General features: G+C 57.9%; 1 protein-coding gene across 1 annotated transcript; it reads right to left on the bottom strand.

The window, feature by feature from the left end:
- Nucleotides 1-5609: 5609 nt before the first annotated feature.
- On the bottom strand, nt 5610-10530 carry LOC103005272 (serine protease 27). The gene is made up of 6 exons (XM_057529694.1): nt 10464-10530; nt 10336-10365; nt 9841-10036; nt 8824-9101; nt 6154-6308; nt 5610-5849 (listed from the first exon to the last, which is right to left on the bottom strand). The coding sequence occupies exons 1-6, from the start codon at nt 10528-10530 to the stop codon at nt 5610-5612; spliced, it is 966 nt and encodes a 321-aa protein (XP_057385677.1).
- Between the last annotated feature and the right edge of the window lie 2295 nt (nt 10531-12825).

Genomic DNA, 12825 nt, shown 5'->3' with positions numbered 1-12825 from the left:
AATTTCAAGCTATCTGGGACAACTGTAATTGATATGACGAGGGCACAGGTGCTGTTAAAGAGGGGTCCCAGGTCCCTTCTACCGATGGAAACATGAAATTTCCAGTAGAAGACAATGAAAATATCGGTGCTTTTCTCCTGATCTGAGTTCATGGATTCCTGAATTTTCCCACAGACTCCAGGTTAAGAACCACTAAGTGACTCTCAACCAGCATGTAAAATTAGAATTAGAGAAGAGGAACATGTCAGTGAGTATCACAAAGAGACGTGAGGATCCGTTAGGAAACTTTTGCTGGGTCTGCGGTTCTGAGCCCAGACGATGGTGATGGTGGTGAAAGCACACGGATAGTGCTTACTCTATACGGGGTATTATTCTAAACCCTTTATATATTAACTCATTTCATTTTAACAGTCTATAGGGAAGGTACAAATTTTTAGATATAAAAAATGAAGTTGAACTCTCATTCATTGCTGGTGGGAACACAAAATTGGCATATCCACTTTGGAAGACAGTTAGGTGTGTCTCCCAGGCCACTGAACAGTTTGGGACACATTTAAATCAAAGTAATGCCTTTGGGGCCACACACAGGGCCTTCTGATGGCCTGAGGAGGCTATTTCTTCAGATACGAGAAGGCCTCCTGTGAAGAAAAGGGAACAGGCCCGCTGTCTCAGGCGATTCCTCAGAGGTGGATGCTGAGGGAGCGAGGGACAGGGCGGAGTGAAGACGGCGGGACAGCTCGCTGCAGCCTGCTTCTCCTTCTGAAGGAAGGGCACCATCGCAGAGCCCAGGGGGTCCCGCCTGGGCAGGAGGCAGCAAGCTGGGGGCTGGGGTCTGGGCTCCGGGCTCCTTTTCTTGCTCTGCCCCCAGCGCCTGTCAGGGTGGATGTGGGGACTTCCTCTCAGGGCCAGGAGGGGGCGCTGTCCCAAACTGTAGAGCAGCCTGGGATGGGCAGAGCCCTGTGAGCACACCCCTGTCCCCCCACCCCCATCGTGTGCCCAGGGGGCACCCCAGGAATCCCCACGGGGCCAGAATCAGCCCCTGCTCAGCCGAGGGGCCGGGTCACCCATGCCATGCCCAAGCGGGCCCAGCCTGGCTCCCAGGGCAAATGTGCCCTGAGAACCTGAAAAGAGGCAAGGTGTGAATATTTCTTTGTTTTGTTCACTTATTTGTTGACTGGACGCCCTCCCCCCGCCATGAGGAGGTGGCCTTCCCAAAGGTCTGTCTGGGTCACGCATGGGTCACCAGCTCTGAAAGAGGAGATTACACGCCCCCATGCCCACCCCACACCACAGCAGGCCCTGAGTTGGGCTTGGGGATCCTCAGCCTGAGTCCCGTGTCCCCTTGGGCCCTGGCTAGGCCCTGTCACCTGTCCTCTTCTCCTCCCCCACACACCCCCATGTCCTGGGTGTCCTCAACCACGTGCAGCCACCGGGCCGGGCCTGCCCGTCTTTGCCCATCTTCCTGGTGTCAGGTCAAGTGCTCCTGAGTCCGACCCTTGCTGGCCCTACAGGGTCCTGGTCAGGCCAGGGCTAGGTCCCAGTACTGTCCCCAAGAAGGGATCAGTGGGGGGCTCTCATCCCCTCCTGGACACACAGGGTCCTGAGGGCCAGGCTGGGGCAAACAGGGCTGGCTACATGACTGGGCCCTATTGCCCGCCTCCCAGGACCTTCCTCCTCCCTCCTGTTCCCGCACCCCCGCAGGGGGAGCTGATTCTGGCCCCAAGGGGAGCTCCCCAGTCTTGTTTCCCAGGACAACACTGAGTGTCTCTAACATGAGCCTCTTCAGCCAACTGGGGCTGAGGTGCAGTCACCTGGGACACCTGCCCTAGGCAGGTTCCTATTCTGACATCCCAGGGAGCTGTGCCTTTGTGGGTAGATGCCACTAGGGGGTGCCCTCTCTCCACCCTTCTCCTGCCCTCAGGTGGCCTCTGAACCCCAAACCTCCCCCAACTTCCGCCTCATGCTGGGTCTGATGCCTGGTGGATCTGGGTCTTACCATTTGTGGGCTAGAATTCTGACAAGTCCGTTGCTGAACTAAAATCAAGGTATTGGCAGGGTGTGTCCCTTCCTGCAGGCTCTGGGGGGAATCACTTTCCTTGCCTTTTCCAGTTTCTAGAGGCCACCCTCATTCCTTGGCTTGTGGCCCTGCCTCCATCTGCAAAGCAGCAATGGTGGGTCCTGCCTTACCACTTCACACCCCATCCCTCTGACTCCCTCTTCTGACTCCTTCTGGTATAAGGACCTTGGGATTACACTGGCTCACCCAGATAATCCACGATAATCTCCCCATGTCCTGTCCTGAACTTAATCACGTGTGCAGAACCCCTTTGCCAAGTGAAGTACATATTCACAGTTTCCGGAGATTAGGACATAGGCATCCATGGTTATGGTCCTTGGATAGGGCAGGTGGGAGATAAACCTTCTAAGCTTTCCTGTCTGAGAGCGACATAATTTTGCCCTCCCCTTTAATTGATGGTTTGCGGGGTTTAGAATTCTAAAACTAAGCTAATTTCCTCTCAGACCTTGGAAGGCCTTGCTGCATCATCTTCTAGCTTCCCAGTCTAGATTCTTATTAGCATTCTGTGCTTACTAATAGCAGTGGTCCTGAAATTTTTACTTAGAAGTGGCGTAGGAACAACAGTTTGGTTGGAGGCAGGTGGCTTGAATCTGCATCTGTACAGAATCCCTTCTGAAAGCCTGAGAAAATGTCTCTTGTCCAAACTGCCCAACCAATTCTGGATTCTTGTTTGGTTTTGGTTTTGGTTTTCTAGTAACACACTAGTAAATGGTTAATGAAGAAAATCTGGAAATGGCTAAAAAGTATACAAAAGATGATAATCACCTATACCCCCAGCACTCAGGGGTAACAAGTGTTGATATTTTGGTGTCTTTGTATACATACCCAACTCTCCATATGCAAAAATATATACAAAGCTCTGAATTGTGTTTACATTTAGAACCTGTCAGAAATACTTCGATTTCCCCTATATTCTATTAAACCTTTGCAAAAGGGAAATAATAACCTTAGTGGCTGTCTAGAAGGTCTGTTCTGGCTTTCTACAACTTTTTGGAGAATAGGAAAAGGAAGGGAAAAAATGTATGAGCGGTGCCATCCACAATATGTGGTGAAAAATAATAAGCATGAGCTCAATAAACTAACAATTACCCTAGAAAAACCAGGCTTAGAAAAGCATCTTATGACTACAAACTAAGGATGAAAGTTGCAGGTTTAACTGTCTTAGCAAATGTGAGAACAAGAGGAAGCTCCTCTCTGTTAACACTGGTTGGTGGGAAAACACACCATAGGACATTGGTCACTTATGATCTAGCCGACAGGGCCCCCCATGTCCCCACCTTGTGGGTTCCCCCAGTGATCAGAGGGACTTCAACTGTCCACAGGGTCATGGCACTCCCGGCCTCAGTGGTGGCGGGACAGGCAATGCCACTTGCAAAGCAGGTCAGCACCTACTGGTCAGTGATGGGTCCCGACTGGGGGTGGTGCAGGACCCTTGTGTCCAGGAGTGCCCAAGGCCACTCTCTGGGGCCAGGGTCATGTCTTTCGTGGACGGCAGCTGGGAATAAAAAGGCTGAAGGTTATGGGGCCCAGATGGTGGGGGGTGACAAGCCCTGAGTTTCTCCACCTAGGAAAGGCCCTGCCCCATCACCCCTGCCTGAAGATCTCCAATTCCTTCCCAGGTCTCTTCAGCCTGTCCCAGGACAAGTGCTGAGAGCAAGGGCAGTGGACACGGCAGGGGGTGAACCAGGGACCCTGGTGTCCCCTCCCTGTGCTTACCCAGTGCCCAGGGCTCTGTATGCCCCAGCTGGGCCCTTGGCTGCATGGGTCTGCGCCCACGATGACAGTAATGAATGACCCCGGGGCACAGGGTTGAGGGTCCCCAGCTGTTCACTTTCTCCCCAGCCTTGGGCCCCGATTCCTGGTGGGGCTGTCAGGAGGCTCCACCACAGGGGTATGCCATAGGTGACCTACAGGGAGAGCACGTGGCTACTCAGTCCTGCTGTGGCCTTGTGCGCCAAGCACAGACCAGGGAAGCACCTCACCCTGCCCAGCTCGGGGGAACAAACGGCTTCTGCAGGCTGAGGGCCACCCATTTGGGAAAGTACCACAAAGCCCACATTCATGACAAACAGAGATAGTTGGCATGAGGGACTGACTGTGAAGGGTGTGGTGAGCAGGCATGATGGGCCCGATAAAGAGACAAGGTCTCAGCTGAGGCCTGGAGGAAGGCAGGAGCCAACCAGGAAAGAGAGGAACATTCTAGAACATTCTAGACCAAGGGAGCAGCATCTGCAAGGGCAGAGGTGGGCAAGAGCTGGGCACCTAGGCGCTAGGCAGCCAGAGTGGGGGGGGTGATAAAAGGGGGGCCCTGCAGGAGACCCTAGGAGCACTGGGAAGCTGCAGGGGTGTTACAGGGGTGTTACGTGTTGGCCGGACTTGTTGGGTGTAGATTTGAATCCTTGTGGCTGCAGAGGGGATGAGAGCTGGCGGGGGAGGGGCGGGGTTGGGTGTGGGGGTGGACGGGGGGGCGCGGGACACAACCGCGGGGGGCACTTCCGTCTGGTTCGGGGCTGCCCACCAGCGTGTGCCCACCCTCCCTGTTTGGGAAACCCCCAGGGCTCACACATGAGCAGGGAGGATGGGGGTCTCCGGGTGGGGAGGGAGGGCAGGATGTGGACCCACCAGAGCTTCTCATACCTTCTGCTCTCACAACACCTCTGGATCTCATGAAAACGCAGATCTGCCCGAGCAGTTCCGAGTGTCCCGAGTTGGCCCCGCTGGCCTGGTCCCTTGGCCGTGCTGAGGCTGGGTTCTGCGACCCCAGCGTGGGGGGGGTGGTGCGACACGCTTGCTGCTGCCTCTCCACCCAGGCCACCTATGGAGCTTGGAGCCCCCACGCCCCCAGGACAAGCCTCAACCACGGGGAGTCAGGAGAGAAGGGGCCATGCCAGGTCCTCGTCCCCCACGGGCGATGCTGAGGTGTGTCCCCGTGATTTCTCAGGGGATCCCGGCCAGACAGTGCCTCAGCTGCCAAAAGGGTAACCTCCTCATCTGGGCAAACGTCACTGGCTCTCGCCCCTCCTGCCTCATTTCACCACTCTTCACTGGGGCTTCTTGGTATCGCCTCCTAAATAAACTACCCGCACCCTCGTCCTGGTCCCGGGTCAGCCTTTGGGGGACCGTGGTGAGGCCAGGAGCATCCGGCGTCTGTGTGGTGGGAAACACGGCATGAGCGCTGGGGGTGTTTGGGGGCGTTTCCTCCACTGCACTCCACTCCAGCCTTCCTAGCCCCCAGGGACCTTGGTGCTACTAATGTCCTCCCATAAATTATCTTTCTGATTGAACTAACCTGAGAGGGTTTTGTTGTTCGCAACCAAAACCAGTATAGCACAGATGGGTGACAATGATTTAGGACTTAAGGAGTGGTCTTGGCGTGGATGGGACACGGGTGACCGTGAGGGTGTCCAGGAAGCCACCAGGGGCCACAGAACACAGTGCAAGGCTTCAACTTGAACATGCACAGGTTTATTAGCAAAGGGAACTGGGCCTGACTCAGCAGATGGCCCTGACTCTCGGGGGCCATCTGCTGGGCTCAGGCCAACTGTAGGAATGGGGGAGCCCAGAGCAGAGGGAAGAGCAACAGCAATGGGCAGGAGTCCAGCCTGCAAATGGTGTTTTTGGCCAAAATCGTTCGGATCCACTTGTAGTGAGCACTGATGTTGGTGTAGACACCGGGCCGGTTGGGCCTACCACAGCCCACTCCCCAGCTCACGATTCCAACCTGATACCACAGCCCTTTCATTTCGCAGGTCAAGGGTCCACCTGAGTCACCCTGGGGAGCAGCATGGGTGAGCCCAGCCTGGGGTGGGGCAGGAGGGGTGAGCAGAGAGGCCAGGAGAGCAGGAGGGGCTGTGGAGCTGGGCAGACTGGATGCAAATGCCACTCCTCCCCCTGGAAGTAACCAAGCCTCAGTTTCTGCATCTGCAAAGTGGGGGCAATAGTCTCTACCCCCGCCCCCAGGGTTGAGGTGAGGACCAAATGAAGTGCAGGGATACAGGTTGCTCTCAGGCCTGGGGGCTGGGGTGATGTGATACTAAGGCCCAGAAGCCCTGGTTGGGGACGGGAGGGACACTCACAAAGCAGGAATCCTTGCCACCTTGAGGGTCGCCAGCACAAACCATGTCTCCCCAGATGTCACGGCGGAAATCAGGCAGTGAGAACAGGTGGTTACACATGGTGGTGTTTATGATGCCGACCTGCACTTCCTGGAGGGTGTAGGGAGATGGCAGTGCTGCTGTAGAGTTGAGGGGACAGAGAAAGATGGCATCCTGAGCCTCTCCCCTACCATCAGGTTGGGAGGAATGGCATAGGCTACGAAGGCGGTGGGTGGGGGGAGGCGGTCCTTGGGGCACCCACGATGCCTGGGACATTGCCCCTGATTCCCCTGCTCTAGCCCAGCACCCAGCACCTGATGGGTGATGAACAACATCACATAAAGAACCAATGGATGGACAAGCTGTTACAGGTTTCCCTCTCTGTAGCCTGCAGATAACAGGCCCTGGCTGAGGCCCCGGGGAGAGACCGTAGCACGCCTGAGGGCGGGGCTAGTGCAGCTGAGATGGTTTAGGATTAACACAGTCCAGCGCCCAGGTGCCTGAGGAGGTGGGGCATGCCTGGTGCACTCTCTCCCCGTGCATTTGCGCATGCCCGGCCCCCCAGGATGCAGTGCGATCAAGCCCCATTCTCAGGTAAGGAAAGATTCAGGAGCAAGATTGCCCTCCCCCACCCACAGCAAAGTATCAGGGAACTGCCAGAGCCTGATATGAACCCAGGTCTGTCCAATTCCTAAGTCTGGGTCCGAATCACCTCCTTATCCTGCAGAGGATGGTGACCACAATAACACTGAAAGCTGGTCTGTAAATAGAGCTTCCTGGCTGCCGGGCGCTCTGCTAAGCCCTCGTGTATGAATGCTTTTAAGCCTCAGAACTACCTTCTCAGGTGGGAGCTATTATTATGCCATTTTGCAGATGAGGAAGCTGAGACACAGTGAGATGAAGTGCCTTGCCCAAGGTTTCCCAGCTAGTACAGAGTATATCAGGTTTGGGGGGTGGGGGACAAGAAGTCACCTTCTACCTGTGAGAGTGAGGGTTCAGCCTGGGGCTGGGTGTTACCACCTGTTAACCGGGGGAAGGGAGCAGGGTCTGCCTGGCTAGGCTCCTTGGCTCACACCCATTCAGCCCTTTGGGCCCAGGCAGTCTGCACAGGGGCACTTTCTCCAGCCCCTTCGGGTGAAGGGAAAGAACGGGGCAGGTCTCCTGTCGACTCCTCTGTCTGCCCCGTGCCAATTCCAGGTGTGCTACCCTCTCCGGGCCAGTGAGCCCTGGCTTCTCCATTGAGCCCTGGGGCCTTGGGCAATTTCCATACCTCTCCAAGCTTGCTCATCTGTAAAGTAGGTATAAAAATGTTCCCAGCCTCATTGGCAGGTAGGCTCCAGAAGGAAGAGAGTCCCTGGAACCCAGAACAGTGCCAGGGACACAGAGCGCATGAGAGGAGCTTTATCTATATGGTTGCTGTGGTTAAGGGTGAGGCAGGGCCACGCTGGGCCTGGGAGCAGTGTGAGGCGCCGTCCAGTCCGTCAGGCTAGAGCCCCCGCAGCCCCTCTGGGGGCCTGTGTCCAGCGGTTTCAGAGGATTCGTGGTGAGAGAGAAGCAGGTGGCAGCTCATGACAGCGCAAGGAGCCCCACAGAGATTCAGGGGGGAGCCAAGGCTGGAGCATGGCTTGACATTTCAAGGAGAGAAAAGGAGCTGGCACTCCAGGACAGGAGGCCACTCCGGCAGCTGCAGAAGGGATGGAGAAGCCAGAGTGGGAGGCTGGCTGGCGGTGGGGGTGGTGGTGAGCACCCTGCTGGGGTGGAAAGGAGGCCTTCCTGAAACAGCCCTCCCCAGCCCCACCCCTGCAGGCTGGGGCTTTGGGCCTGGGCCAGCGAGCCACCCTCTCTGGCTTCCAGCGTGCCACCCTCTCTGGCTTCTGGCTCACAGTCTCCGGAAGGGAGGGGGAGCTGAGTGTGTGTACAGAAAGCACTGCTCGTTAAGGGGGAGCAAGAGTGGAGAGCCACGGACTTCCCTGGCGGTCCAGTGGTTAAGACTTCGCCTTCCAGTGCAGGGGGTGAGGGTTCCATCCCTGGTCGGGAAGCTAAGATCCCACATGCCTCGTGGCCACAAAAACCAAAACATAAAAAAACAGAAGCAATATTGTAACCAAATTCAATAAAGACTTTTAAAAAATGGTCCACATCAAAAAAAAATCTAAAATAAAAAAAAAAGAGGACTTCCCAGGTGGCGCAGTGGTTAAGAATCCGCCTTCCAATGCAGAGGACACGGGTTCGAGCCCTAGTCCAGGAAGATCCCACATGCCACGGAGCAACTAAGCCCGTGCGCCACAACTACTGAGCCTGCGCTCTAGAGCCCACAACTACTGAGCCCACGTGCTGCAACTACTGAAGCCCGCGTGCCTAGAGCCCGTGCTCCGCAACAGGAGAAGCCACTGCAATGAGAAGCCTGCGCACTGCAACAAAGAGTAGCCCCCGCTGGACACAACCAAAGAAAACCCGTGCAAGACCCAACGCAACCAAAAATAAATAAATTTATAAAAAAAAAAGAGTGGAGAGCCAGTGTGGAGAGGATGCTGAGTAGGCCAAAGAGGGGATGCTGCCAAGGTGGGGGCCACTGAGGCTGGTGCAGCTAGAATGAGTGGACATGACATTGCCGCCCTCCCCTGCCCCAGACCCATCTGTCCCCAGCCTCACCCTGATCTTCTTCAATGTCCCCCCAGCCGGTCACCCAGCAGTCAGTCCGGTTCTCAAACTCAGAGGAGGAAGCCATGAGACAGATGGGCTGGATGTACTTGGTGTAGGTAATGGAGGAGGACAGCTTCAGCAGGGCGATGTCATACGATGCAGACCCCAGATACCTGGGGCTCAAAAAGATCTGCTCCACGTTGTAACGGTTGTAGTAGGCTTGCAGGTTCCAAATGGATGGTGTGGCAGACAGCTCGCCAAACTGGACCGACCATTCATAGGGATCTCTGTTGCTGGCAGGGGAGGAGAAAGCCGTCAGGGGTCCTCAGAGGGAGGGTGGGCCACCTGAGCACACCTGGGGCTGCTCCCTGAGCTGAGACCCCCGGGCTGCTGCGGGGCTCACCCCAGACACCATCAGCAGGTCTTCCTTCGACCAGAGAGGCCAGGGTAGAAACGGGGAGAGCCCAGACAGCCCCAAACAAAGTCCCACACCTGGGGACTTGAGGGGGTTGGTAGGAGGGTGCCTCCCCTGCCAGCTCATCTGGCCAGTCACTCAACCACCTGTCACCTCCAAGAGCCCTTCTCTAAAGGGAACAAGCAGGTGCACGGGCGCCACAGCAGGCTGGGCTCAAAACAGCTTCCGGGGCCACTGTCACCACAGGCCAGGCTCTGTGTCCAGCACTTACTTCAGCTCATTCCTCCCGCGGGGGGGGGGGGGGTCACCTCCGCTGGGAGGTGGGGTGAGGAAGGTGGAGGTTGGTGGTGCCATTTGGGGACAAGTGAAGCGAGAAAGAAAAGAACAAGACAAACAAATGTGCGTGGGAATGTTCTGGGAGAACGTTCTGGTAGAAACTGCACAGGGTTTCCTCCCGGAGCGCCCTGGGGGACTCGCGTGGGTGCGTAACGGGCTGCAGCCGGGACTGGGCCTCAGGAGCACACGAGGGCCGTGTCCACGTGGGGCATGCGCGCAGGTCCTGCTGCAGACCCAGGGCCCGGGGTCAGCGGGCCGCCCGCCCCCAGACTCACTTTTGGAAGCAGTGCGCGGCCGAGAGCACCCAGCGGCGGTTGAGCAGGCTTGCTCCGCAGTAGTGGGAGCCCCATAGGCGCAGGCTGCCCTGCCACGGCCAGCGCCCAAGCTCTGCGTCCTTTCCACCCACTATGCGTGTCGGGACAGTCCGTTGGCCACATGGCCCTGGGATGGACAGATGGACACCAGGCTGAGCTGCGGGAGGCAGGCCCACGCCGTCCACCCTCACCCACCGGGTGGGAGAAGGGAAGGGGCGCCCCGGGGAACCGCGCGTCCAGGGGTCTTGCCGCCCAGCAAGAAGGGGACGCTGGGGACCTGCCCCACGTGGGCCACAGGCGCCCGCCCCTCCCCCACACCCAGGGGCGGCCCCATCAGTTACATGCGAGCATAGAAGAGTTCTCGAAACCTGGGGCGGGGAGAGGAAAAGATGAGTCTCCCTTCGCGCTCCGGCTCAGGTGCCCTGCGCAGGGAAGCGCGCCCCCTGGACGCCTTACCTGGAAGCAACAGGTCCCTATCCCGCAACGCTGCGGGTAGGAGAGAAAGTGAGCTCCTCTCGGTCTCCACGCGCCCCACCCTTCCCCCATCACCCCTAGCTGCGCCGGCAGCCCCAGCCTCAGCTCACCCTGCCTCGCGATTTCGACCCGCACCAACAGTTGCGCGAGCAGCAGCGCCCCGACCTGCGCGCCCATGGCCTCTTCTTCCCGCCGCCTGGCGCCCCCTCTGCTTCCGCCAGCTCCAAGGCCCGGCTGGGGCGCCCCCTCGGGGAGAGGGAGCCACGGGAACCCTGGCCGCCCCCTTCCCTCAGCTTGACCTCTCTGGTCCAAGGGCTGTTTGGGAACCCGAGACGTCACAGTGCCCCGGCTTTGAGCTTCTACTGGGGCTCGGTCCCCCAACTACGTACCTTGTTATGGCCCAGGAGCCAGTGTACCCAGACGATCCCTTTCTTGTCTGCGACCCTGGGGGCCTGGCTGCCCCCCCGTGCTGCCCTCTTTTCTACCCATTCCTTGTGCGAGGAAGGACCAAGGACCTGACCCACAGCCAGGACTCCCATGAAAGCACATTAGCAAGTCCTCACTGAGCGCCCATTGGGGGTCTCGCACTGTTGGGCTCAGCCAGGAAGAAAAGACCCCTCACAAGCCTTTCTTGGGGAAATGATGATCTTGGGTCTTGTCCCTCCCTGTGCTGGCCTCAGGCTAGTGCCCACGTGCGGCCCAGGCTGCCCCCTGGCGGCAGGCCCCGGCCCCTTTTATCAACCTCCTCAGGATTCAGTCTTGAAAGTTGAAACTGCCTTTCACAAACTTTCTTGCCCTGGGTCCTGGGGGGAAGGAAATTGCCAAAGAAAGTGAGAGAGAGACGTCGCTGGGTTGTTCATCCCAGCGTCCCTGTGACCGGTGACTCTACGGACTGGGAACCTGGGAAGGCTGTGCCTGCTTGGTGCCCCTCTGTGTGTCCTGAACACTGCCTGGGATGTGGAGGTGTTCACGGAGTGATGAGTCCCCCAGCATTGGCTTCTGGGGGTCCCTCCAGGCAGGGGAGCCAGTCTGGACTTGCAGGAGTATCCACAGGTGTGTATCCCCCTCGGGAGCCCTGGGTCTTGGGTCCAGCCCGGCAGCACCCTCAGCAGGGCCTGGGTGGTGACTGCCAAGGGAATGAGCCGCTGGAGGCAGGAGCAGGCAGAGCAGGTTCCCTGCCTGGCCAAGCGGGAGAGAGGGTTCCCAGATGGTGTCCTTGACCCGGGCACACTGGTGGAGACACGGGGGAGACGCCTGATGCTTGGGGACAATGGAAACTTCTGCAGAGGCTGAAGCCAGCCAGTCAGCAAACCTCGTGGACTTCACACACTGCAGAGGGGACAGTGGGCATGGGCTCTGGCTGGTGGATGCAGGGACAGACTGCGTGCAGCAAGGGCTGGAGTTTTCCCCCAAGACGGTCCCCCTCTGTGGCCTTTGGCACCGCAGTGCTTGTGACTGGCCAGTCACTGTGAGCTCCCTGGATCAGGGCTAAGTGCGGCTCCTTGCACAAGACGAGACACAGTGCCAGCGCCTACCTTGCAGTGCTGTGGGGACGGCCCAGGAACTCCTCCTCCCCTGCAGCCTGAAGGATAGCTTAAGCCGCAGATCCTGTGCAATCCTCGGGGCTGCCTACGGCTCTTGAGAGCTCTCTCCTCCCTCTGACCACCTGCCTGTCTCCTGCTCCTACTGTCCTTTCCTGGTGAATGCCATGCCTGCTCCAGCCTCGGGCCGGCCTCTCCCTGCAGACCCCTCGTCCAGATGGTCACGCAGCAGGCTTCTTCTGGGCCTTCAAGTCTCAGTGCTAATGTCACGTCCTCAGCTAGGCTTTCCCTGTCCCCCTCCCATCTAAAGCCAGCCCCATATGCCCCCACTGACTGTCCTTCTCACTGACCTGTTGTACTTCCTCCCTAGAACTTAGCAATGTCCAAAATGATCTTGTTCGGTCCTTTGTGTGTGTAGCTGTTGGCTCCCTCCAGGGACTGTGTGTGACACACCCAGTGAATGTGGAATTGAAGGGCTGATGGAGGACCCAAAGGGCCCCGCTCCTGCTCCTCTGCCCTGCACAGTGGCCAGCAGGGGTCCCCACTCACACACACAGGGTCCCAGCCCTGTGCTCCCTCCTCCAGCTGCCGGCTTACATTTCTCCAGCCAGTTCCTGGGCTCCCCTGGAAAGACTGGGGTTGGGGAAAGAGGGAAAGAGCAAGCCCAGCCTGGCCCCGAGTCCTCACCGTCCACGTCAGGGTGATGTGGATTCCCCCCCAGCCCTTCCAGGAACCCCAGGATATGTTACTGCTCTGCTGGCCACTGAGCCAGGGACAGGGCTGCTGGGGAGAGTGGGCTCGGGCAAGCCCTGGGGTTTGCAGCCCTCAGTTTCCCTGTCTGAAAAATGGAGATAACAGTAATGTGCACCTTGCAGGGCTGCTGTGAGCATCTGGCGACGCCCTGTGGTTAAGCTCCTACACATGGAAGATA

Source organism: Balaenoptera acutorostrata, chromosome 15 (assembly GCF_949987535.1).
Source record: "Balaenoptera acutorostrata chromosome 15, mBalAcu1.1, whole genome shotgun sequence".
Classification (NCBI taxonomy): Eukaryota; Metazoa; Chordata; class Mammalia; order Artiodactyla; family Balaenopteridae; genus Balaenoptera; species Balaenoptera acutorostrata.
The sequence above is the reverse complement of the archived record's forward strand: the minus strand, read 5'-3'. Positions and strand labels throughout refer to the sequence as shown.